This window comes from Oryctolagus cuniculus, chromosome 5 (genome assembly GCF_051225735.1).
Source record: "Oryctolagus cuniculus isolate XC-2025 breed Fujian yellow rabbit chromosome 5, ASM5122573v1, whole genome shotgun sequence".
NCBI classification, from domain to species: domain Eukaryota; kingdom Metazoa; phylum Chordata; class Mammalia; order Lagomorpha; family Leporidae; genus Oryctolagus; species Oryctolagus cuniculus.
This window is the reverse complement of record NC_142871.1, coordinates 135,385,442-135,410,083: the sequence shown is the minus strand read 5'-3', so window position 1 is coordinate 135,410,083 and position 24,642 is coordinate 135,385,442. Positions and strand designations below refer to the sequence as shown.

Genomic DNA, 24,642 nt, shown 5'->3' with positions numbered 1-24,642 from the left:
AGAGGGCATTCGAGCCGGTGCTACCCCCCCAGGTGGACGTCATCAAGAAGGCCTACCTGCAGGAGGAGGAGCGTGAGAACTCGGAGGTGAGCCCACGAGAAGTGGGCCACAACATCTACATCCTGGCACTGCAGGTACCGGCCCCACCCTGTGGCCCTGCCCCCGGCCATGCCCTAGCGACCACGCCCCCAGCACCTGTGCCGGTCCTCTCCGTCAGCTCTCCAGGCACAACAAACAGCTGCAGAACCTGCTGAGGCCCGTGAGGCGCATCCAAGAGGAGGAAGCCGAGGGCATCTCTTCCATGGTGGGTGCCTGGGACAAGGCTGGGAGTGGGGCAAGGTTTGGAGCCAGGGGCGTGGCCAGGTGGGAGATGGGCAGGGCTGGAAATTGAGGGCGGGGCTACAACACAGGGAACAGCTGGAATCTGGGGAGGGCTCAGGGCCAAGGGCTGGGGGCGTGGCCCGGGACCAAAGAAGGAGCTGGGATCTGGGTGCTGGAATAGAATTTGTGGGTGGGGTCCAGGGAAGAAACAGGGACTTAGAAGTGGGTGTCGGGCCGGTCTGGAAAGCCAGAGCAGGACCCAGGCCACAGCGGGGCTGTGCTATGGGACTCCCTGGCCTGGTGTCTCCTGGGATGAGTGGCTGTGGCTGTGGCTGTGGCTGTGGCTGTGGCTGCCCCCTGGCTGGCTCAGGGGTGGGCGATGCTCCCCGGGGTGTGGTCCAGAGCTGGACCTTGGCCGGACCGTGGGGGCCGACCCTGGCGTCCTGCACCTCCAGCTCAGCCTGAACAACAAGCAGCTGTCACAGATGCTCAAGTCCTCGGCGCCCGCGCAGGAGGAGGAAGAGGACCCCCTGGCCTACTACGAGAACCACACGTCGCAGATCGAGGTGGGGGTGGGTGGGCGGGGCGCGCAGGCGGGGCCCCGAGGGCCGTGACATGCCGTGACGTGCCGTGACGTGCCGTGACGTGCCGTGTGTGCGCACGCGCAGATCGTGCGGCAGGACCGCAGCATGGAGCAGATCGTGTTCCCGGTGCCTGGCATCTGCCAGTTCCTGACGGAGGAGACCAAGCACCGGCTCTTCACCACCACCGAGCAGGACGAGCAGGGCAGCAAAGTGAGCGACTTCTTCGACCAGTCCTCCTTCCTGCACAACGAGATGGAGTGGCAGCGCCGGCTCCGCAGTGAGGACCGCGGGAGGGCGGGCCCAGGCACCCCGGCCCCAGGGGCCCCCCCACCCCGTCCCGCCTCCCTCCTAGGGGGGCCTGGAGCTTGTGAGGGCGCGCAGGGGGCGGGGCACTCACGGCCAGCTGTCCCCAGGCATGCCGCTCATCTACTGGTTCTCGCGCCGCATGACCCTGTGGGGCAGCATCTCCTTCAACCTGGCCGTGTTCATCAACATCATCATCGCCTTCTTCTACCCTTACGTGGAGGGCGCGTCCACAGGTGCGGGCAGCGGGGAGGCCCCGGGGCGGGGCGGGGACAGCCAGGGGCCAGAAACCAGGGCGGGCAGTGGCAGCCAGGCGGGGCGTCCGGCCCCAGGAGCTGCGCCGGGGAGGCTCCCAGGAGGCGCGGTGTTCTGGGGCTCCCGCGCCCCGCTCACCCCTGCTCCCGCGGCCAGGCGTGCTGGGCTCCCCGCTCATGTCGCTGCTCTTCTGGATCCTCATCTGCTTCTCCGTCGCGGCCCTGTTCACCAAGCGCTACAGCATCCGCCCGCTCATCGTGGCGCTCATCCTGCGCTCCATCTACTACCTGGGCATCGGGCCCACGCTCAACATCTTGGGTGCCCTCAACGTGAGTGCCGGCGCAGCGCTCTTCCCATGTGCCCACCCGCGGGGGGACCTGAAGCTGGCCCGCTCTGCCCCACCCCCTGCTCTCTGGGCTGGGGTCCCATGCTCGGAGCCACTGGAGCACCGGTGCCGGGGCCGCCGTGTCTGCAGCCGGCACAGCGGATGTCGGAGGCGGCGCGTGGTGACAGTTCCCTGGCAGAGGGCGGGGACGTGCCCTGAGCAGAGGGGGCCCCTTCCCGACTTATTGGGTCACCATGCTGGCCTGGGGCTGTCTTCTCCACCCCTCTCTTCCTTTCTCTGAGCCTTGGTTTCTTCCTGGAGCTGCAGGCCCCGGGGGCTCCCCTTCCTGTCCGTCCTGGGAGCCTTGATGCATAGCTGGGAGTGGCTTCGCTAATGCGACACCTCTGGGTGGGGCGTCGAGGGGTAAGGGGATGGGGTGGAGGTTTGGGCGGGACACTGACCCCCATGCCCTACCCCTCAGCTGACCAACAAGATCGTGTTTGTGGTGAGCTTCGTGGGCAACCGTGGCACCTTCATCCGTGGCTACAAGGCCATGGTCATGGACGTGGAATTCCTCTACCATGTGGGCTACATCCTGACCAGTGTCCTGGGCCTCTTTGCCCATGAGCTCTTCTACAGCATCCTGGTGAGGCCCGCGGGCTGGGTGGGGCTGGGCGGGGCCACTCGGGTGGTTCCCTAGCGCAAGCCTCTGTCTTGTCCTTTGGCTGCTGGGCTGGGAGGAGGGGATGTTCAGTGTCCTCTCTTACTGACCCCAGCCTGACCTGCTCTGTCCAGTACAGTGGGGCTTCAAGCCTGGACTTTGGGACCAGGCCATGGGTGTGTTATCTCACCTTGGTCACTCCTAGCCCCTTGTCTTTGGGCAAGTTTTATATATTTTTCTTTTAAAGATTTATTTATTATAAGAATTAGAGAGAGAGAGAGAGAGAGAGAGAGAATTGATCTATCTGCTGGTTCACTCCCCAAATGGCTACAACGGCTGGGGCTGAGCCAGGCTGAAGCCAGGAGCTTCCTCCAGGTCTCCCATGTGGGTGCAGGGGCCCAAGCACTTGGGCCACCCTCCGCTGCTTTTCCAAGAGCATCCAGGACTTGAACCGGCGCCCATATGGGATGCCAGGGGCTGCAGACGGTGGCTTAACCGCCGTGCCACAGGTTTAACTGTCGGCTGGCTCAGTTTCCCCCTCTGTGAAGTGGCGAAGGCAGCTCCTGCATTTCAGAATACTGGGGGTGAAGTGAGCTCGCGCACCGAGTGCCTGCAGAGGGCCGTGCGCTCCCCCGCTTCGTGCCATCCCCGCGGCTCCCCTCGCAGGCCACCCGCTGGCTCTCCCTGCCCAAGCGCCGGGTGCTGCTGGGGCCTGTGGGGGCCCGCGGGAGCCCCTTGAGGGGGGCGGCCCAGCCGCTCAGGGCCCTGTCCCTCGCCGGCAGCTCTTTGACCTCATCTACCGGGAGGAGACGCTGTTCAACGTCATCAAGAGCGTGACCCGCAACGGCCGCTCCATCCTGCTCACGGCGCTGCTGGCGCTCATCCTGGTCTACCTCTTCTCCATCGTGGGCTTCCTCTTCCTCAAGGACGACTTCATCCTGGAGGTCGACCGGCTGCCCAGCAACCACTCCAGAGGTCTGGGGCGGGGCCTGCATGTCAGGGCCAGGACCCCTATGCTCATCCTGCGAGACTCCCTGCCAGTCCTGTGAGATTCTGGGAAGGTCTAGCTCACGCCATGATTGAGAACCTTGCGGTTCTGACCCCTCAGGAGCCACTTGGTTGAGGGCTGGAGCTGCTGTCACTCATATGAAACTCAGCATTTGCAGGGGCTGCCTGGGTCCCGGGTCTGGGGGGTACAGAGGCCTCTCCCCACCGGCAGTGGGGGCAGGCAGCACCGGGGGAGGCGGCCCAGAGGGTGTGATGCTGGAGACAGACCTGAGGGGGTGATAAGGACCCTGTCCCTGTCCTCACAGCCAGCCCCCTGGCGATGCCACACGGAGCTGCTGCATTTGTGGGCACGTGCAGCGGGGACAAGATGGACTGTGTCTCCGGGGTGTCGGTGCCTGAGGCCCTGGAAGGTGAGGGTGGGGATCAGTGGATGCAGGGGTGGGGCGGGTGCAGGGGCCAGTGGCCTGGGTCTGAGCACACTGTGCGCTTGTAGAAGACGGGGAGCTGGACAGCACGGAGCGGGCCTGCGACACTCTGCTGATGTGCATCGTCACGGTCATGAACCACGGGCTGCGCAATGGAGGCGGCGTGGGCGACATCCTCCGCAAGCCCTCCAAAGACGTGAGTGCCGGGGCCCCGCCCACCCGTCGGCTTCGGTGGGGACGTGAGCCCCGCCCCGCGGCCCCCTGGAGATGCCGGGGCTGGGCCCTGGCAGCCGCACTCTGGCTGGGGAGGATGTGAGTCAGGCAGAGACTCCGTTGCACCGGGCGCTCCGGCTCGCAGGGCCCGCAGCGGGGAGGGCAGGGCAGGGCAGGGCAGGGAAGCTGAGTCAGCTTCCAGGGAGGCCTCCTGATCTGGCTTGGGAGCCGGCATTCCCTGAACCGCAGTCCACCCCCGGGGCCTGGGGAGTGAGGAGCCGCCTCCCTGGCCAGACAGGGTTTCTAGAATGTGTGAGGTCAGGCATCCTGCGGGTGGGGCAGGGGAGCTCGGCCCTGGCTCTTGCCCTAACTAACCAAGAGTTAGGGGCAGGGACAGGCCCGGGCCGGTAGCCCTCGTTCCCGCGCCGTGGGGCTGCACCGGCCCGTGCTGAGTCAGCTGTTTTCCGAATCCACGCTGGGGGCCTCTGGCTGCACTCTCGCTCCAGGGAGCCAGACGGGCCCACCCTGCCTTCCTCACGGCCAATGAGCCGGAGGCCCCCATCGCCACAGGGCCGGGTGAACACGGGGCCAGCCTGCCTGTCCCCTCCTTGCAGGAGTCTCTCTTCCCAGCCCGCGTGGTCTACGACCTGCTGTTCTTCTTCATCGTCATCATCATCGTGCTGAACCTCATCTTCGGCGTGATCATCGACACCTTCGCCGACCTGCGCAGCGAGAAGCAGAAGAAGGAGGAGATCCTCAAGACCACCTGCTTCATCTGCGGTGAGGCCCGGGCCCGGCCCCCAGCAGCCCCTGCGGAGCCCTGCTGAGGGGCCGCCGATGGCTGGCGCGTGTCCCCAGAACTGGGCAGAGAACGGCCCTGCCTGAGCTCGAGGAAGCGGGAGGGGGAGAGGGCCTCGGAAACCAGCCCTCTAAGCCCTGGGCTTACAGGCCTGCTGGTGGCCTCGAGGTTCTGGTTTCAGTCCCTCGCCAGCCCCCTCGCCCGGGGGACACGGCCCACAGGCAGCCCGGCGGCAGCTCTGGCCGTGCACGCCCGCAGGTCTGGAGAGGGACAAGTTTGATAACAAGACGGTGTCGTTCGAGGAGCACATCAAGCTGGAGCACAACATGTGGAACTACCTGTACTTCATCGTGCTGGTCCGCGTCAAGAACAAGACCGACTACACCGGCCCCGAGAGCTACGTGGCCCAGATGATCAAGGTGCCCGCGGGGCTGCCGCCTCGCTCCTCACGGGGCGGGAGGAAGCCTGCGGCGGACAAGAGCTGTCCCCTCCCTGGGGACGTCAGGAGAGTACAGGCTGGGTACCCTGACGAGGTGGCACAGCCTCCCTGCCAGCTCACCGTGGCCTGGGTCGGCCCAGGCTTCCCCATGATGCATCTGTCAAGGGTGGCAGAAGCTCCCCCCTCAATGACTTTCTTTTTTTTTTTTTTAAGATTTTTAAGAAAGATTTATTATTAGTTTATATGAAAGAGTTACACAGAGAGAGGCAGAAGCAGAGAGAGAGAGAGAGAGAGGTCTTCCATCCACTGGTTCGCTCCCCAATTGGCTGTAACGGCCGGAGCTGTGCCAATCTGAAGCCAGGAGCCAGGAGTTTCTTCCAGGTCTCCCATGTGGGTACAGGAGCCCAAGCACCTGGACCATCTTCCACTGCTTTCCCAGGCCATAGCAGAGAGCTGGATAGGAAGAGGGGCAGCTGCAACTTGAACTGGCGCCCACATAGGATGCCAGCACTGCAGGCGGCGGCTTTACCTGCTGCATCACAGCGCCAGCCCCAATGACTGATTTTCCAAGTGAGGGCTTCCTGGGCCAGACTGTTCACCTCCCTGGTGGCCTTTTTCAGAATAAGAACCTGGACTGGTTCCCCCGGATGCGAGCCATGTCCCTCGTGAGCAACGAGGGTGAGGGGGAACAGAACGAGATCCGCATTCTGCAGGACAAGCTCAACTCCACCATGAAGCTGGTGTCCCACCTCACCGCCCAGCTCAACGAGCTCAAGGAGCAGGTGCGCACCCCGCCCTGGGCCAGCCCACTTTGCTCAGCCTTCCTGTCAGCCCTGGGACGTGAGTAGGTCCCGAGCTCTCCCCTACACCGAGTCCTGCCCCATGGCCCAGTGGAACTCCGGCTGGGAGGTATGGCCTCCCTGGGCTCTGCAGCCAATGGGGACCCCCTCCCCGGGGCTCCTGGGGCATGGGGACGTAAGAGGCGGCTGTGGCTGCCTGGCACACCTGCCCTGTCCTCTGCACCTGGCAGTGGCCTGGTTTCCCAGCTGCAGCCAGTCAGGGCTCTGTGATGCGCTCCCTGAGCAGCAGGGTTTGGAGCCGGCAGCCTGCAGAGGAGCAGGACGCCAGCCCTCCCGGGGAGGGGGCGGGTGGCCTGACCGGGCCTGCACCTGTCCCCGCCTAGATGACCGAGCAGCGGAAACGCAGGCAGCGCCTGGGCTTTGTGGATGTGCAGAACTGCATGAGCCGCTGAAGACGCCCGGAGGCCCTGACCAGGACGGCCAACACCGGGGGTTGTGCCCGCGGAAGCTGCCTGCTCCCCCGGGCCAGGGGGCCCAGCCAGCCAGGTGGCCTCTCAAGGCCAGGGACCCACCCAGGGTCCAGCTCCTGCCCGCCAGACCTCCCCCCACCCCACCCCAGGCTGAGGCCAGCACGGAAGGGGAGCCTCGGAGCTGGTGGTCCTGCCTTGAGCCCTCAAATCCACTGGGACTCAGTTTACCTTAATGCCTTAGAAGTCCCGGTGACCTGCGTTCCTTCGGGCAGTGCCTGCCAGTCCCATGGCACCCCCGCGGTGTCAGCACTGGGCTCCCCTCTCCTCTCCAAGCACTACATTTCGCTGCTGCTGCCTCTGGGGAGGTGGCGGCGGTGCTGTCACTAAGCGACTTTAGGGCTTAGTTATTTAACTTATTCCAAGGTGCACTGCTCAGCCGTCGCCCAGGTGTCCTGATGACTCAAAGATGGGCAGCCTTTCCCCCAGGACCTGCCTCTTCCTGGGCCAGCCGCACGGGCTGAGCACTGCGAGCGGCTGTTTGTTGACTGCCTGTTTTTTTCTCCTTTGGGTGTATTGTTTTACAAGTCTTTTGTCTCAAGAACTAATGTTAATTGCCTTAAATAAATTAATAGAAATAAACCCAGCTCATTAAAAAGGAGTGCATGTCCTGCCTGTACTCCCCCACGGGGCTCGCCTGCGGCCCCAACACTCCTCAGGCTCACAGCGCGTGGCGACAGTTCCCACCGTCCCCTCCGGTTTATTCCACAGATTTCACAGCACACAGCCTCTTCTCTGGGCCGTGTTCCTGACGCAGGGAGCTCAGAGCGGCAAGTCTGGGGCTCCTACAAAGCCTACCCAGTCGGCAGCCAGCTGCAGCCTGAGGCCCTGCCTGTCCCTTAGCCTGGCTGGGCACGTGGGTCCTCGGGAGGCCAGAGGCTGAGCTCTGTCCTCAGTCTGCGCACATCCTCCCAGGGCCTCTGACAATGACGGGGGAGCCCGAGACTCGTCCCAGGAGACACCAGGCCTCCACGGAAGGCGGGGCTCCTGGGCCTGTGCAGGAAGCACATTGGGCAGAGGCCCCGTGACCCGCCCTGGAACCCGCGCTTCCTCCCCAGAGAGCTCCCCGTGCTGACGCCGGTCCCGGCAGCCGGCTGACACCGCTCCTCGGGCGGAAGCTTGCTTTAGTGCACGGGTTTCCGTCCTGTGGGGCAGACGCGATTCCGCAGCCGTGAGGTCGGGGTCGGGTGATTTATTGACAAGGGCAACATCAAAGGCGCCACACTTAGGTTGGTGGGCGAGATAAGGCCCGTGCCCAGGCCCTGTGCTTCTCCTCGGGGCTCTTGGAGGCAAACTTCTCCTGCAGCTTTTTCCACATGCCTTTGTTCATGTCCTTGAACTCTTCCAAGGTGTCTGCAAAACAAGACACAGGGATGGCTCAAGTCTCAGCTCTGGCTACACGGGCAGCCCCGGGGCCCGCACATCAGAGCAGCTCGCTGGCAGTGAAGGAGCCCCGCGCGCCCGAGACACTGCCCGCTCCCAGGGTCCCCGTCCTGGGCATCTAGGAAGCACGGCGCACTGCTTGTTGCCCTCTGCACACGAGTGTACAAAGCTGCACGGTGGTGTGCACCATGCGATCCACAGCCATGCGCTGCACCACAGGGGTTTAGACTTCTCAGAGTACTTCAAAAAGTTCATGGAAATACATGATACTCAAAACTCCGCGCATAGATTTCAAGATGTTTTTGCAACAAAATTAACTTTTTGAAAGTCATAGTTACACAGAGAGAGGAGAGGCAGAGAGAGAGAGGTCTTCCTTCCGATGGTTCACTCCCCAATTGGACGCAACGGCCAGAGCTGCGCCGATCCGAAGCCAGGAGCCAGGAGCTTCCTCTGGGTCTCCCATGTGGGTGCAAGGGCCCAAGCACTTGGGCCATCCTGCACTGGCCCCCGCCCCAGGCCATAGCAGAGAGCTGGATCAGAAGTGGAGCAGCCGGGTGTCGAACCGGCGCCCATATGGGATGCTGGTGCTTCATGCCAGGGTGTTAACCCACTGCGCCACAGCACCAGCCCCCCCATAAATAAATATTTACAAAATTTTTTTTTTCAGCTACTTGAAAGGCAGAGCAATGAGGGGTGGAGGGAGGGAGAGGGAGAAAGAGAAGGAGGGAGGGAGAGGGAGATAGAGAAGCACTCTTCCAGCCCCTGGTTTATGTCCCCAATGCCTGCAACGGCCAGGGCTGGGCCAGGCTGAAGCCAGGAGCCTGGGACTCCATCTTAGTCTTCCAGGTGGGTGGCAGGGGCCCAAGTACTTGAGCCGCCATCTGCTACCTCCTGGGTACACTAGCAGGGTGCTGGACTGGAAGCAAAGTAGCCAGGACTTGAGCCAGGTGCTCTGATATGGTATATGGGAGCCAAAAGCAGCAGCTTAACCTGCGTCACAATGTGGCCCCAGAGCTGGGATTTGAACTCTTGCCGGTGTGGGTTTACTGCAGGCTATGCAGCTAAACAGGCATTAGGGAGGGAGGTAGACCTGGGCCTGAGTCTCCACCAATCCCCTCATCTGTAAAATGGTAAAAATGACCACCTCGAAAGTTGTGAGGGTCTGGGCCAGCGTTGTGTGGTGGGTTTAGCTGCCAGAAGTGACATCGGCATCCCCATATGGGTGCCCCTTTGTGTCCTGGCTGCTCTACTTCCAATCCAGTGCCTGGGAAAGCAGCAGAAGATGGCCCAAGTGCTTGGGCCCCTGCCACCCACATGGGAGACCCAGATGAAGCTCCTGGCTTCTGTTGCGGCCATTTGGGAAGTGAGCCAGAGTATGGAAACTCCCGGTTTCTCCATCTGTACCTCGGCCTTTCAAATAAATCTCCAGGAAAAAAGAAGTTGTGAGGGTTAAAGGAAATGCGGGCAACTTGCCTGCCCCCCACGCCCGCTGGACAGACGGTCTCTTCACTATGCAGGCAGAAGGGGCTGGGGAGAGCAGTGGTACAGGTACCCACCCACACCCAGGGATCCCTCGCCTCCACCCATCCAAAGCCAGGAGCACCTCTGCTTGCCACCTGCTAAGGAAGCCTCCAGACACTGCCACGGGGCCCCTGGGGACAAAGCTGCCCCCCCCGCCCGCCCCGAGGGAGCTGCTGATCTGCAGCACCCCTGAGCCCAGCAGCCGTGACAGCTGGCTGCCCTGTGTCTAAAACGTAGAACATGCTCAGGCCTGCTTTAGTGTTCATGGGCTGAGTTTCCGTCTCTTATCAAAACTCCCAGAGAACAAAAATAGCCTTTCTGAACAAAAAAAGTCGCCTACGTTATTTATTAATGACATCTGCTGCCAGTGGCTCCTGGCTGAATCAGGACAGGCGCTGCCCTTCAGCCACCAGCCTGGCAACCCACCCTGGGACTTTTCCAGAAGTCCGGGGTCCCTTATGGGGCACAAAGGCACCCCTTGGAGACGAGACCCCTGTCTGCCTCTGCCTGCAAGTCACGAGGACCCCACACCCGGCGACACACGGGGACTGGACTCACAGGCCCCAGAGCCTCATGCTACAAGGTGCTGCAGGTCTTTGCTTGCCCCGTCACGGGAAACACTCGAGCAGCTCACTCCACACGTTTGCAACAAAAACACAAGGCGTACTGTGAAAACCAATCATCAGCAAATTTCCTGGGGCCAGAACAAGCCACAGCACAGCCAATGGCGGGGGCCCATCTCCCAGCCTCACTGCCACCTGTCCCCTGCACACTCCAGCTTCCCGGGGGTCACAAGAGGGCAGAGGCAGGGCCTCTGAGTCGGTGTCCATGCCACTTTTAAGTCCAAACTGCTCAGGGTCTGTGGGCCCTCGCGATGAGCCTGGCCATCAGCACGCTGACTGCAGAGACCCAGGCACGGGGAGTAAACGTCTACCTTGAAAAATGCTGACAGAGCGATCCTGCCTGCCCACAACACCTTCACCCCATTCCTGGAGAGCGCTGTCATGAAAGCAGGCTCAGAGTCGACAAGAACACAGGCGACAGCCCCAGGTTCCAATCTGCGCAGAAGGTAAGAGAGTTCTAGAAGGTCAGACGCCTGCATCTTAGCCGCTGCCGGCCGCTGGAGAGACCTCCAGAACCCCAGCAGGCCAATGCCCAGGGCTGGCCCTCCCAGGAAAGGCCGGCCTATTTCTGTACACAATCTCCTTGGCAATGGGAAGGGTAATTTTCCAGCACCTGCCCGCTGCAGTTCCGGCTCCCCTGCCCCAGCCCCTCTGCTCACAATGGAGCCAGGGACGTGAGGAGGGGACCGGCCTGGCAGGGTGGGGTTTATCGAGGACTCCCACACAGACCTGGCTAAGCCGGCTAATCCACAGACCGCGTCCCCGGGGTCAGATAAGTCTCAGTCGGATATCCCTATACATGTTTTATTGAATGGCTTTTTGTTTTAATTAAAACCCTCATTGTTTATAGAGCCCCCTTAGGGCTATAAAAATAAAATTATTTTCCTTCCATCCTGATTTCAACTACTTCCATTTGGCAAATACGTATTCCCCTGTTCCCTGCTGCCCAGCCTTGAATTTGAAAGCACTAAAGATGGATTTTCTTTTTTAAATGATGCCTTTGACCTTCTCCACATTCTGTGGCCAAACAGCACGGGCCCTGCCGTGACTCCAGACTGTCCATCGAGCAGCGCTGTCTTATTAGCCAATCCCCCCCAGCTGCTCAAAGACTCATCTGCAAAGCAACCGAAAGGGCAGCTGTGCTCTCGGTACCTGTGGACAGGATCAGCTTGTACTCCTCCAGGGACAGGCCGCTGAAGCTGGTGTCTCTGGGCCGAGGGTACTGGGGCAGAGGAGAGAGGAGAGAGATTAGTTTTGCACCACACAAGCCTTGCTCTCTCACAATTCACCAGGGCCCTGGGCAGGCCCAGGCCAGGAACATGGCAAGGAGAGGAGCAGCGCCACCGTGAGGTCAGACTTGGCCTCACAAGCACCAGTCTGCCCAGGGCAGGCAGCTCCAACCTCAAAGTGGAATCCCCTCTGGGAGCCAGAGGCCAGCGTGTTCCTGACAGTTCTCCGGTGACGCCCACATGTGCTTTCCTGCGCGGCCACATGGTTAACCATCAGTATCCTCTGGACACCAAATCCACAGCTGCTCGGGTCCCTTATATAAAGTGGTATGTAGGGGCCTCCAACTGTGACAGACATCCCATATGGACACAAGTTTGAATCCCGGCTGCTCCACTTCCAATCCAGCTCCCTGCTGATGGCCTGGGAAAGCAGTCGAAGATGGGCCCCTGCACCTGCATGGGAGACTTGGAAGAAGCTCCTGGCTTCTGATGGCCTGGTCCGGCCATTGCAGCCATTTGGGGCATGAACCAGCAGATGTAAGACCTCTGTCCCTCCCTAACAAATCTTAAAAAAACAAAACAAAAACAAACAAACAAAAAAACAAATAAAGTGGTCTGTACTATTTGCATATAACTTATGCACACCCTCACGTGTAATTTAAATCACCTCCATGTAACTTACAATATCCAGCAAGTGCATGTAAATGGCTGTTACAATATATTGTTCAGGAAATAATGACCAAAAAACGTCTGCACACAGTATTTTTCCTGGATGTTTGCTCCATGGGGGCCTGACTCCATGGGCGCGGAACCTCTGGTTAAGGAGGCTGCTGTGTACGTGTGCAGTCAAGCCCAGGGAAAGCCACACTAAATGGCATCTGACAGTGACTAGCTCAGGGTCGGGGGAAGCCCCCATCTCCCCACCTCTATCACCAGCGCAGGAAGTACCCGTTCCACAGAGCAATGGGAACACGTGAGACCCAGGGCCTGTCCCATGGTCCCGTGAGTACACACCGGCATTGAAGCACAAGGCTTTTATTCTCCATTTTAACAGCCTTTGTCTAGGTGACCTCAAAGCCTCTACAGGCACCTTTGTTGGCCTGGCTGAAATTGCTGGTTACACGGCAAAGCGGGGAAGGCAGTTCTTTACAAAACGTGGTATAATCAGGTTTCCCTCGTTCTTCTCGGCTGCCCCCGTCAGAGGGCTGGGCTATGACAGGCCGGGCCCACTCACCTTGTGTTTGTAGTAGTTGGAATGGAGCCGGGCTAAGCTCTCGTACATCTGATCACAGGCCTCGGGCTCTGCAATCTGTAAAACAAGGAGCCCCCAAAGAAGTGAGCAGAGCAGTCCTGCGCCCACGCTGCGCCTGCACCCGAGGGAGGACCACACGCAGGGAGGCACCCACACGACGCAGCTGGTATGGGCTCCCGGGCTGCTCAGCCTTGTGGGAGTGGACCCGACCCACAGCCCCCTGCAGTGAGAAATCACCTTTGGGAGCAGTGACTCCCCCTCATCGGTCCCCCACCTGCAAACAAAGCAAGTGAACCAGCGAACAATTGCCTGCTGAGCTCCTGTGACTTCCCCCGGGAGACAAAGAATCGCAGTGGTGGGAGCGTGTCCCTAGCTGGGGCAGAGCCAGGGCGTTCGGGGGCCTCGAGGCTAAGCAGTCAGTGTACACACCCGCGAGACTAAGCTGGGCTCTGAGGGCCATGAGGTCGGGAGCAGAGAGGGCCTTCCCGGGGGACAGGGTGGTGTGTGCGAGGCGGAGGGGCAGACCGGACGGTCCGCCCGAGGGCCTGCAGGTACAGGTGGAGAGCCTGTGCTGCAGGAAGGGAGAGCTGTGGAGTTAAACTTTCAACATGAAACGGATTAAAAACATTCTTCTATGAAAGGCAAAAAATAAAAATAAAAAAATCACGTGAACTTCCACCTGCAGTAAGCGAGGAGTTGCTGAAACAGGGCGGTATTTAAGGCGAGCGCAGTGAGCGGGTGCCCATGATGCTGACTGTGGTGTGGCCCGGCTGGCAAGGGGTCCTTGCCAACGCAGGGGCACACACGCGGCCTCCGGACGCCCGAGGGGCAGCGCCCCTGCCAGCAGCATCGGCACGGAGGTGGACTTTCCCTTCCCACCGCCCCTCTGCCGTCGCTATCATTTACCCGTGGCTCCTGGCTTTTTTCTGCCTACGATTCTGAAAGCTCCCCAGAACAAGACTTTCTCTCCACGGTTTCCCCAAGAATTCAGACGGCAGATCTCTTTTCTAAATGAAATCCTCTCTCCAAGAAGGCAACGTGTAGACAAATCAGTAGATCAGCGTTTTAATAAGGCAGCTCTGCTTCTGCCTGTGTGTGTGTGTGTGTGTGTGTCAGAGAGCGAGCTGAGGTCCCCACGTGACAGCACGCAGATAAGGGATCATCACTGAGCTGCACTGCCGGTCCCTGCGCTCGGGCTGCGCATCACGAGCACGCCAGGTGGCCGGTGCTGGCTAACAGTGGCCAAGGGCACTGTGTGGGCAGACAGGCACGAGGCTGGGGCTGGCAGGCCAGCTTCTCGGGGCACAGGCCGTCTGCACACACACTCTGGTGCAGAGGGACAGACGAGTCGCAGAGGAGGGAGCGCAGCACAGGCACAAAGCTGCGGCGGTGCCGTTCTGATCACCAAAGGTGGCTGCATTTCCCCCGCGCGCCCTCCTCGTGCCTGTGCCTATGCGCGCTCTCTGGATGTCAGCACATCGGCTGCTCGCCCTGACACGGCTGAAGAAAGCTGTCCCACCTGCTCTCTGGTCTCTGTATCCATCCACGCTCTCCTCCTGATCTGTCTGAGAACTGGGGCATAAACCCCCTTCAGCCCGTGGTATCTGGGGGGGGGGGGACTTACAGGGACAAGGACATCCTCCAACAGGACCGCAGTTCAAACTCGAATTTGGGCCACCCAGCACAGACCCGACAGCAGCGTGCCTGACCCACGGCCCCCACAGAGGAAAAGGACCACCCACTGTAGTAACACATGTATATTTAGTCTCCTGTAATCTGGGACACTTCCGCGCTCTTTGTCTTTCATGAATTGCCACTTTTGAAGCATACTGGCCAACTCAACCATGCTTTCAAAAGCAAAGACAATAATAGCCCTGACTTGGGGGGGTGGCGTGAGGGTGAACCAGGCAAGGCCTGGACTGCTGTGGATTCTGGCCCTGGAGCCCCGAGAAGTGTGCACAGGCCGTTTCTGCTATGGTTTGGGACAGCAGATGTAGTCACCTCAGGCCCCTACCTCAGAAGCTCAAAGGGGCCGGCAGCGCAGTGCAGCGGGGAAAGCCGCCTGTGACACCAGCATCTCATGTGGGCATTGCTCTGTGTCCCGGCTGCTCCACTTCTGGTCCAGCTCACTGCTGTTGGCCTGAGAAAACAGCGGATGATGGCCCAAATAACTAGGCCCCTGCCACTCATGTGGGAGACCTGGAAGAAGCTCTTGGTTCCTGGCTTCAGCCTGGCCCAACACTGGCTGCTGCAGCTATCTTGGGGAGTTAACCAGCGGATGGAAGCTATCTCTCTGCCTCTCTCTCTCCCTCTGTAACTCTTTCTTTTTTATTTGGCAGGAAGAGTTACAGTGAGAGAGAGACAGAGAGAGCGAAAGGTCTTCCTTCCGCTGGTTCACTCCCCAAATGGCCGCTACGGCTGGAGCTGTGCCGATCCAAACCCAGGAGCCAGGTGCTTCCTCCTGGTCTCCCATGGGGTGCAGGGCCCAAGCACTTGGGCCATCCTCCACTGCTTTCCTGGGCCACAGCAGAGAGCTGGACTGGAAGAGGAGCAACCAGGACTAGAACTGGCGCCCATATGGGATGCCGGCGCTGCAGGCGGAGGATTAACCAAGTGAGCCAGGGCGCCAGCCCCCGTAACTCTTTCAAAATCAATTTTAAAAAATCTTAAAGAAATAAGAAAGGAAGGAAGGAAGGAAGGAAGGGAGGAAGGGAGGGAGGGAGGGAGGGAGGGAGGGAGGGAAGGGGGAGGGACTGAGAGGCAGAGGCGCCCAGGACAGCTGCGGGATGCAGGTCACATGGAGGAGGGGCTAGAGGGTGACTGCAGGGCCGGGAAGAGGGGCCTTGCGGGTGAGGGTCAGCCCAGGCCCACGGCAGGGAATGGCATTAAGGGCACCACCGTGGATCGTGGTGGCTGGCAAATCTTGCCCAAGGCTTCACTTGGAACCTGACCTGCCGGCTCTCAGAAGGTCACCAAGCTCTCTGTGATCAGATCACTGGGGCAGGCACTGACTCCTGGTGTCTGCCACAGGCGCCTGCTGCGCCCAGCTCCGCCACCTGGACTTGTCCTCCCACCACCCTCCATCCGACCCCCTCCCCAACCAGGCTCTTAGGAGGGGAGTCCACGTCCTGACTCCCCGAGCCTCCTCCCAGGCTCCACCTCTGCAACCTCATCACACCTGCCAGGAACCCAAGCAAAGCACCCCTCCCACTTCAACTTCCCGCCCTCTCCTCCCACCATACCCATGGCGGGGTGGGGGGTGGGGGGTAATGTCTATACGTGCATTTTTTCCCCACCCCGGCGAGGCCTGAAGCTTCGGGCCAGATGGAGGGGCACAGAGGCCCAGCGCTCCCTCCACCTCTAAAGCACCCCTCAGCATCAGAGAGGTGGCTTCCATGACGCCTGGGGCTCTCGTAACAATCGGAGGATGCAAACACCCACCAGGCCCACAAATGGTGCCCAGCCCAACTGCCCACTCTCGGTCAGAAGGCCCTCTGAGGCCATCAAAGTGGCTCAGAGAGGGTGAGGGGGCTTAAGGCAAGCCCATTTCTAGCAAGTTCTCACCGTCTAAGGTGGAGGAGGGAAGACAGAAACATGGCTGGTCCTGGGCTCCCAGTCGCCCCAACCCCAGCTCAGCAGCGGAGCACAGCCTTGCTTACTAGGCACAAGGCCATCCATGGACACACGCCTCCATCTCCCACTCCGTCACTGACTCCAGCACAGCTTGTCCAGACATGAAATATACAGTGTTTCCGGCGAAACGCACTCTGCATTTGCAGAAAAATCCTGATACGCAGCCTTAAATTACCTAATTTTGCATTCACACCTAATGAGATTACGGACATTTTAGGACTAATAGCAGTGCTGGGTCTGAAAAAGGCAGCAGTGGGGACGCGATGAAAAATTCAGCACCGCTCCCTAAATGTGAATAAAATAGATGTTCGACTGACAAAATGTCCTTTACGGCTCTATTTTTGCTCCTTTTGCATTTCCCCTGCTCGGTCGCCAGTAAATTTCTCTTTACCATATTAAACTTTTATACATACAAATCTACATCACTGCCACAGGCACTGATTCCGGTTTTCAAAATTGAATTTTGGGTGCTGACAGCAATTGGTACAGCGGCCCCTATTCCAGTCTCACAAAGGGACGCAGAAGCACTTCTGGGAAAGGGTCTTGCAAACTGCTCTGCTAATTAAGGTGGAGCTGGCTTTGCTCCAGGAGGATCCCCGAGAAGAGGTTTTCAGGACTTGGTAATGAACTTGTGAAATGAGTTCATTCTGTTATGGGAGTCTATTCCCCTCGACTTGGAGTGCTCTCTGCCTAGGTGCTCCGGAAATGAGTCTATTCCCCTCGACTCAATTGGACATGTATTTCCGGAGCACCCAGGCAGAGCGCGCTCTGCTGGGGGCTGTGGGATGTGAGAAAAGCCCCGCCCCAGCTCTGGAGGAGCTGCCAATCAGGCTAGAGAGAGGAGACCCACAGGCATTAAGACACGGACCTCGCCTGGGGTGGAACAGAGCGACATGCTGCAGAGGGAGGGAGGCCCGGGACCTCGACAGGAGCGGCTGGGGCCCAGAGGAGCAGGCGGATGAGCCACGAGAGGCACAGGGAATAAGATGCTCAGGGGAGCGGGGTCCCTAAGTGGAAACCAGGGAGGGCTTCAAGGGCCTGGGAAGCCACCAGATTCTTGGCAAGCTCTGCACATGTGGGTTTTGGGTGGTGGGTGCGGTGTGCACTAAGCCCTCGAACGCAAAGAACCACTTGTATGGCAGCCAACTAGGGAGGCTGAAGTCAGGGCTCCTCCTGCAGTGGTGAGAGGCCAGGCTGGTCCCCCAGATGCCAAGGACCAGAGGACACTGAAGGTCTCACACAGTGGCCTGCCAGCAGTCTGAGGCAACAGACAGCCCCGACAGGCCTCAGAATACGGGGTGATCCGCTGGAGTCGGCCTACAGTGGATGCCCTAGGAGGAGCACCTGTTATCTTTAAACCCACAGAGATCAAGGAATATCGCTCTGGCCCCATTCAGAACTGGGAGAAAACAAGATGGAGGTGCGGGCACTTCCTCTTATGTGATGGTTCTCCTCCCAACACCTTTTTGGCGGTGGGTTTGAGATTATACCTAAAAATACACCACCTGTCCTTAGGTCTTTCGTCAAAAATCTGACTTCGGGGGCTCAGGTATGGGGGGTGAGCAAAACTGAGGTGGCTTCACAAGGACCAGCACCTGTCAGGCGGCGTGTGTGTGGCGGGGGGGGGGGGGCGAGGGGCGGGAGGAGCTGGTTCCCTGCCCTATAGGGGGACGCCAGGGATGAGGCCTCCACTGGGTGGCTACATAAGAAACCCAAGTGCAACTGCCTTCAGCCTGGGCGGCGTTAAACCTGGACACAGTGCGAGCACAGTGGTTTGCGGGTGCAGGCCGCCCTCCGGGGCTGCGCCGCGCTGCATAGATGGGTGCTGGTGTACAGTCTTTCGGAAGCCTCCTGGCACCTAATGAAGTCAGAAGGATTTGCTCCTTCCCCTGTAGTTAAGTCAACAATTGCCACCTTCCCCCACGTCGTGAGTCTTTTATGGAGCTCTCGGCACTGCAGGGGACGTGTGTTCTCTTAAGGAAGCGGTACTCAAAGCCCATCAACAGTAACTTAAGAAACTGCACAACAGGGCACACGGTGCGAGAGCTGTTCCACGCGTTCCTGCTTCCCACCGTGCCCTCCCCCTCGGCGGGGCCTGAGTGGGCCACGAGCCTCCCCAGCAGGCAACACGAGGTGGAGACCGCAGGCAGCGTTTTGTTCTCAGGTTCGGGGTATAAATGACTCATGTGCCTTCTAGGGGCCCGCTTTTCCACGCTGCTGTCCCGCTGAGGACCTCTTCCTGCCTGCACTGGGGAGGCCGTGGAGGGCCCAGAAAAGCAAGCAGGGCAGCACGGGAGATGCCCGACACTCTGGCCACACTACCCATGGCGCTAAAGGGACTGAGCAGGGACCGGTGCTATGGCATAGCCAGTAAAGCCTGCGTCTGCAGTGCCGGCATCCCACATGGGCACCGATTAAGTCCCGGCTGCTCCACTTCTGATCCAGCTCCCTGCTAATGTGCCTGGGAAAGCAGTGGAGGCTGGCCCAAGTACTCAGGTCTCTGTACCCTTGGGAGATCCAGAGGAAGCGCCTGGCTCCTGGCTTTGGCCTGGCCCAGCCCTGGCTGTTGCAGCCAGTGGGGAGTGACTCACTGGATGGAAGACTTCTTGCTCTCCTTCTCTCTCTGCATCTCTGCCTTTCAAATAAATAAATCTTAAAAAAAAAGGGGGGGGGGACCGATCAGGGAAGGAGGGAGTGGCTTGACATAAGGGGAACAACGGGGCTGAGCACCCACAGGCGAGGCGAGCCCAGCCCACAAGATAGCTGGGTCTGTTTCCCGCTCGCCTGGTCTCACCGCCAGGGGACCCTGAGCCAGTTCATGCTCCTGCTCCTCACCTGTGAAATCGGGACAGGAATGAGCACGGCAGACGAGGTCTCAAATGCTGCTCAGCATTCAGGGTCACCGTGAGGAGGCAGGCGGCTGAGAGGCCGACTGCTGCTCTCCCTCCTCTATGGGGACAAGGCTGCGAGAACAAGCCACTTCCCCCTCCGGCCATCCTAGCGGCTGATGGAGGAACCAAGGGGGAACGGAGGGGGAGCGGGACACCAGCCGGCAGCCCCAGGCTCATCCCCGCCCCCTGCTGCCAGGTCCCCACAAAGGATCTGAGGGCGTCAGTGGGAGTGACTCACTGTGCTGTTCTCAATTCCAGCAGGGGGCTGCTCCCTCTAAGAATGATCACAAAGATTCACCAAGCCCAGGTGCGTTCCCAGGCGGCACCACGAGGGTCCTGAGTGACGCGACGCGCCGGCTGCCATCATGCTGTACCCGCTCACTCTTCCAGGGACACAGCCTTGACCTGCAGCTATGACTCAAACCTGTGTGGGCCTTTGACTACCGGGAGCTATACCCTGCCTCCCTGCCCCCGCGATGACAAAAGATGACAACTCCGCCAGGGAAAGCTCTGTCCTCTGCACTAACAACCAGGCAAGGGACTGTCACACTCTCTCACCTGCCCAAGGATCCAGCGCCTCCCCTCCCAACAGCAAGCAACCACGGTTCCCTGGACCCAGGAGGCTCTCCCATCACGTCCCAGCGCCCGGGACACAGAAATAGCCCCTTCTCTCTTCACTACTCCTCTCCATCTAGTTCTGCTACATCTGCAACTTTGTCCAAATGACTTCTGTCTCATGAGCCATAACCAACCACTTATTTATCCATTCGTTCTTCGTTTACTGAGGGTTTCTGTGTGCCAAGAGTTATGCAGACACCAGGGGAGAGCAGGAGGGAGGTGGGGACGATAAAAGGCATCGCTGTCCTCCGGAAGCTCGCATGGAGACAAGCCTAGTGCGCACAGCCCTGCGTGCCACGGGGCTTGCGGGGTTAGGGCTACACATGACGCTTGTCTTCCAGAACTTCACACTTGAGGCCATGAAGACCACCGTAAACAGCGGGGGCCTGAGTGCAGTGTGCTAGAAGACCCCGGCCAGACACTCCATCCACGCTGCCACCCCCCACCCCGCAGCAGTCGGTCACAATGACACCATGGTACACTCTTGCTCCATCAGCTGGACCGGCCTGGCTCTGTGTTGGGCCACGCTGCTAAAAAAAAAAAAAAAAAAAAAAAAAAAAAAAAAAAAACCAAAAAACCCATGTTCCTGCTTCGACAGGTCTTGACCACGTTTCGCAAAAGCTGTTCCTTTAGACTGCGTATCTCATTTCGTATCTCTGACCTCTTGCCTGAGCCTGGGCTCCGCTCGCTCACAGCCAACCTGACATTTTCACTTGGAACGGAGTCCACTTGGCGTCTAACACTGAAGACGACCCACATCGGCTTCCCCACACCCCTGGTCCCTCATCTCATCTTCCCCGTTTCAACAGAATCATCTTACCCCTGGCTGCTCAGGGGACAGAGAAACCTAGGCGCTCCCCTGGGCTGGTCTCAGCAAGTCCTGCCCACTCACCTGCCCGCTCTATCCGCCTCTGGCCCAGGGGCCACTGACGGCTCCTTCAGCCTCCGCTTCCACTCTTGCCCTCTGTAATTACACCAGCTTTGTAAGATCAACTCCTAACCAGGGCTTTGGAGGCCTAACCATGCCTAGCTCCAGCCTGCGGCCAGCCGACCTGCCTTCCCTAGTCTGACATGCTAATCCGCTGCCTGCCTCAGGGTCTCTGTGGCCCCTTCCAGTCAAGTGCACACTCGGGTCCCCTCTGCTAGCTGGGCTAACACATTCTATTCCTTTACTGTGCCACCTTGTTTTAGCTGTATGCGTCATGGTTACTTATCTGAGTTGTCCTTTGTGTCTCCTTGTTTCCTGTGTCCTGAATGAGGACGTGACACGTTGGGGACAGGACCTCACCCGCTATACCCACTGCTGTCTCCTTCGCACCCAGCACCGTCCCTGGCAAATGGCAGGAGCTCAGCAAATATGTGCGATACCAAGGACCGAATCGCAGAGCAGGGGAGCAAGAATGCAGGCCTGTTACACACAGGGGCCTGAGCAGACGATCCAAGCCCGGTCGGCGTACGGGTCCCAGGAAGAACGCGAAGGCTTGGTGTGGGCTCTGAAGAGCTCCTTGGAGATCAGCTCAAAGCACAACCCCGGGAGGTAACGGCGCTGTGCTGTGGGACCAACGAGCTTGGGATGCGCTCATCGGCAACAGGTGTCGCCACCCCGCTTGCACCTCCAGTCACCTGGAGAACTTTTTTAAAACACTGACGCACAGGCCACACCCCCAGAGGCTCTGATACCATAAGCCCGAGAGGCCCGGGCATCTGGACTTTAAAAAGTCTCCTCGCTAATTCCAAGGTGCAGCCACGCAAATGCAAGGAACGAGCGTCACTCCCCGCAGTTCTCGGGCACGGAGGTCCGCGCGCACGTGCGGCCCGGGCCCGGGAGGCCGCGCATGCGCCAGCCGCGCCGCCGGCTCCGCCCCTGCCTCGTCCTCTCCTCCCCGCGCCCAGCCGCCTCCCCGCCGGTCACCTGGGTGTTTTCTCCCTCCCGAAAGGCCTGTGCGACCCGCTGCCGCAGGTAAGCACCCAAGTCCCGGCCCCGTTTGGTCTCGTCCACTGGCCATTCCTCACAGAGCTTAAGAAAACGCCGGTAGCGGCTGGCGGCCATGTTGGGCCCCGCTGTTCCCGCCTCTGGGGGAGGAGTCGGCGTGAGCCAGTGGCGCCTGCGCACTCCGGCTCCCAGCCTTCCTGAGGGGCGGGCCGGGAGGACGGAGTGGGCATGCGCGGCCGGGCGGGCGGCCTGGCGGGCTCCGGGGGGCGCTGCTGGCCCGTGTCTGCCGCCGAGCTAATCGCGTCTTCGGCCTGCAGGGAGCGGCCCCGCCCCTAGGGGCGAGGCCGACGTGGATACCCCGGGGACAGCTTTGCTTCGCTTTTCAGTGACTGCCTGAGCTGGAGACTTCACAGCCCTCCTCTGAGACCGCTGCTCTTTTGTATACGCGAATATATTTGCATGTAAATACAAATTGCCTGGGGGTGGGAGATGCGTTGGAACCTCACGCCTGGCCTGCCTTCTTACAGCCGAAACTGTGCCTGCCGAGACCACTGGTTCTCTGCCACTAGCCCTTCCTGGGAACTCAGCCCTGGCTTGCTGTCTGCGGCCCCAAGGCACAAGTTCCCTAGCCTGAGCACTGTCAGCTGGACTGATTCAGCCTGCAAAACCTAAACCAAATTGATTGTGAAATATATGTAACATACAGTTTGCCTTGTCCACATAAACCCTACTGTTGGGTGGGTTTCAGCACGCTGTGCGTCCCCCCCCCCCAACTCTTCCCGTCTTGAAGAACCGGGACCCTGGGCCCACTGGACAGGAGCTGGGTTCCCTCGCCCAGCCCCTGCCAGCCGCCACTCCACCCTGGGGCCCTGCTGTAGGTAGAATCCTACCCGACTTTGCCTTTGGTGACTGGCTTTTGTCCTCCGGGTTCATCCACGCTGTAGCGTGTGTCATAATTTCCTTCCTAGGGCCGGCACTGTGGTGAAGCATCCCTTAAGGGCGCCGGTTCGAGTCCCGGCTGCTGCACTTCCAATCTGGCTCCCTGCTAATGCACCTGGAAAAGCAGGGAGGATAGCCCAAGTCCTTGGGCCCCGCACCCATATGGGAGACCCGGAAGAAGCTCCTGGCTCCTGGCATCCCTCTGGCCCAGCCCTGGTCATTAAGGCCATTTGGAGAGTGAACCAGCAGACGGAAGATCATTCTCTCTCTCTCTCTCTCTCTCTGTCTCTGTCTCTCCTTCTCTCACTGTGACTCTGACTTTCAAATCTTAAAAGAAAAAAAAAGAATTTGCTTCCTTTTTCAGGTGGAGAATGTAGACATTTTGCTTGTCCATCCTGCTCTCCTGCCCCTGGGGCATACATATCTCTGAGCCGGTCCTTTCCTGGATGGAGACAGAGAAGTGAGATCGTGGCTCCTACAGTAATCCCATTCTTAACTCCTTGAGGGACTGCCCTGCTTTCTGTCGGGGCTGCCCCGTGTGACATTCCGCCCACCAGTGCGTGAGCGTTCCGGCCACTCCCGCGTCCTCACCAGCGTGTGCTGTTTTCTGGGTTTTTGGTAGCAGCCGTCCCGGTGGGTGTGCGGAGGTGTGGCATGACAGCTTTGAACTGCGCTTCTCCGATGATTGGTGATGCTGAGCAAGACTTCACGCGCTTACCGCCCCTTCGTGTATCTTTGGAGAAATATCTACTCAGGTCCTTGGTCCACTGTTTTAGGAAATAAATGTGGGAGGCAGAGGGAGAACTCCCGTCCACTGGCAGCATCGTCTGAACCGGATTGCTGCTGAGCTTCGGAAGCCTGTGTTTCCTGGATGTTAATCAGATTTACGACGTGCACACGTTTTCTCTCATTGAGACTGTTTTTGTTTTGAGGCCGGCGTTGTGGCGTAGCGAGTAAAGCTGCCACCTGTGACGCTGGCATCCTCCAGGGGCGCCGGTTCACGTCCCAGCTGCTGTACTTCCGATCCAGCTCCCTGCCAGCGTGTCTGGGAAAAGCAGCCCAAGTGTTTGGGCCCCTGCCACCCATGTGGGAGACCCGGATGAGGCTTCTGGCTCCTGGCCAGCCTGGCCCCGCTCCAGCTGTCGCTGCTGTTTGGGGAATGAACCAGCGGATGGAAGATCGCTGTCTCTCCCCCCTTCTCGCTAACTCTGACTTTAAAATAATAAATAAATAAGTAAATAATAAAGATGTGTGTGTTTGGCCACGTCTGCTCCTACACAATTCTGCATCACCAGGCGGCCTGGTTTTTCTTTCTAAGGGATTGCTGCACCGTCCAGCTTTCCCTTAAGAAGGCCTCAGCCCTGCCCTGCATGTCCGCGTCCTGCAGGGGAGCAGCCTCCCACCCCCTCTACCCCCCCTTCTCACCCCACCTGCATTGTAGCGGGGAGCCCAGGAGACTCCTGGGAGTATTTACTTACCCAGAACACACAGTTAACAGCGACAGGGGCTCTGACTGAAGTGTGAGATGAGGCGCGGGTTCCGGGGGAGGAACTATTCTTTCTAGCGGCTCAGGGGAGTGCGAGAAGATTCAGATGGCTTCTAAGAGCAGCAAGAGGCAGGGATGAGAGGAAGGGGGGAGTGGAATTTGAGGAAGGATGAAGGGGTGGTGGGAAGCGGGAACAGCTTGAACAGCTTTAACTGCCTTGGAGGTGTTGGGAATAAAGACCTATTGAAGGAGAACCTCTGGGGACCCAGGGTGTGAGTTGGAGGGGTGTGGGAAATGAGGCACTCATGGGCACCACCTCCAGGAAGCCTGCCTGGTTAACCCAAGCCCACGGACACCCCCTGCTCCATCCTCACACCATGGCTGTCGGGAGGCCCAGAAGGCAAGAATCTGTGTCTTTACTACGGAGCTACAGGCACCCAGGGCTCCCACTGAGAGCCCCCACCCCTAGACCTT

At 59.6% G+C, this 24,642-nt stretch overlaps 2 protein-coding genes and 2 long non-coding RNA genes across 7 annotated transcripts in view; 2 read left to right on the top strand and 2 right to left on the bottom strand.

The window, feature by feature from the left end:
• Window positions 1-7,258, top strand: part of ITPR3 (inositol 1,4,5-trisphosphate receptor type 3) — a 59,444-nt gene extending 52,186 nt beyond the window's left edge. For 2 of the 4 annotated variants that reach the window (XM_051854826.3, XM_070074184.2), the window contains 14 exons: window positions 33-134; window positions 218-304; window positions 777-887; window positions 990-1,182; window positions 1,319-1,444; window positions 1,620-1,792; window positions 2,270-2,434; window positions 3,232-3,424; window positions 3,763-3,867; window positions 3,954-4,078; window positions 4,710-4,875; window positions 5,153-5,313; window positions 5,954-6,115; window positions 6,517-7,258. In XM_051854826.3, the coding sequence (XP_051710786.3) occupies window positions 33-134; window positions 218-304; window positions 777-887; window positions 990-1,182; window positions 1,319-1,444; window positions 1,620-1,792; window positions 2,270-2,434; window positions 3,232-3,424; window positions 3,763-3,867; window positions 3,954-4,078; window positions 4,710-4,875; window positions 5,153-5,313; window positions 5,954-6,115; window positions 6,517-6,585 (1,938 nt within the window). In that variant the 3' untranslated portion in view covers window positions 6,586-7,258. Of the gene's footprint in view, window positions 1-32; window positions 135-217; window positions 305-776; window positions 888-989; window positions 1,183-1,318; window positions 1,445-1,619; window positions 1,793-2,269; window positions 2,435-3,231; window positions 3,425-3,762; window positions 3,868-3,950; window positions 4,079-4,709; window positions 4,876-5,152; window positions 5,314-5,953; window positions 6,116-6,516 lie in introns of all 4 variants that reach the window. The other 2 variants (XM_051854825.3, XM_070074183.2) reach the window with 1 other exon arrangement.
• Window positions 7,259-7,837: 579 nt separating this feature from the next.
• On the bottom strand, window positions 7,838-21,870 carry UQCC2 (ubiquinol-cytochrome c reductase complex assembly factor 2). The gene is made up of 4 exons (XM_002714622.6): window positions 21,723-21,870; window positions 12,651-12,725; window positions 11,340-11,409; window positions 7,838-8,013 (listed from the first exon to the last, which is right to left on the bottom strand). Exons 1-4 carry the CDS (start codon window positions 21,858-21,860, stop codon window positions 7,886-7,888), a joined length of 411 nt encoding a protein of 136 aa, XP_002714668.3. The 5' UTR covers window positions 21,861-21,870; the 3' UTR covers window positions 7,838-7,885.
• LOC149126689 (uncharacterized) lies at window positions 19,951-20,777 on the bottom strand. The gene is made up of 2 exons (XR_016234131.1): window positions 20,703-20,777; window positions 19,951-20,340 (listed from the first exon to the last, which is right to left on the bottom strand). It is a non-coding gene; the product is annotated as an uncharacterized LOC149126689 (long non-coding RNA).
• Window positions 21,871-22,049: 179 nt separating the features above from the next.
• Window positions 22,050-23,928, top strand: LOC127493051 (uncharacterized). Its single transcript, XR_016234130.1, has 3 exons — window positions 22,050-22,204; window positions 23,047-23,162; window positions 23,308-23,928. It is a non-coding gene; the product is annotated as an uncharacterized LOC127493051 (long non-coding RNA).
• The last annotated feature ends 714 nt before the right edge of the window (window positions 23,929-24,642 follow it).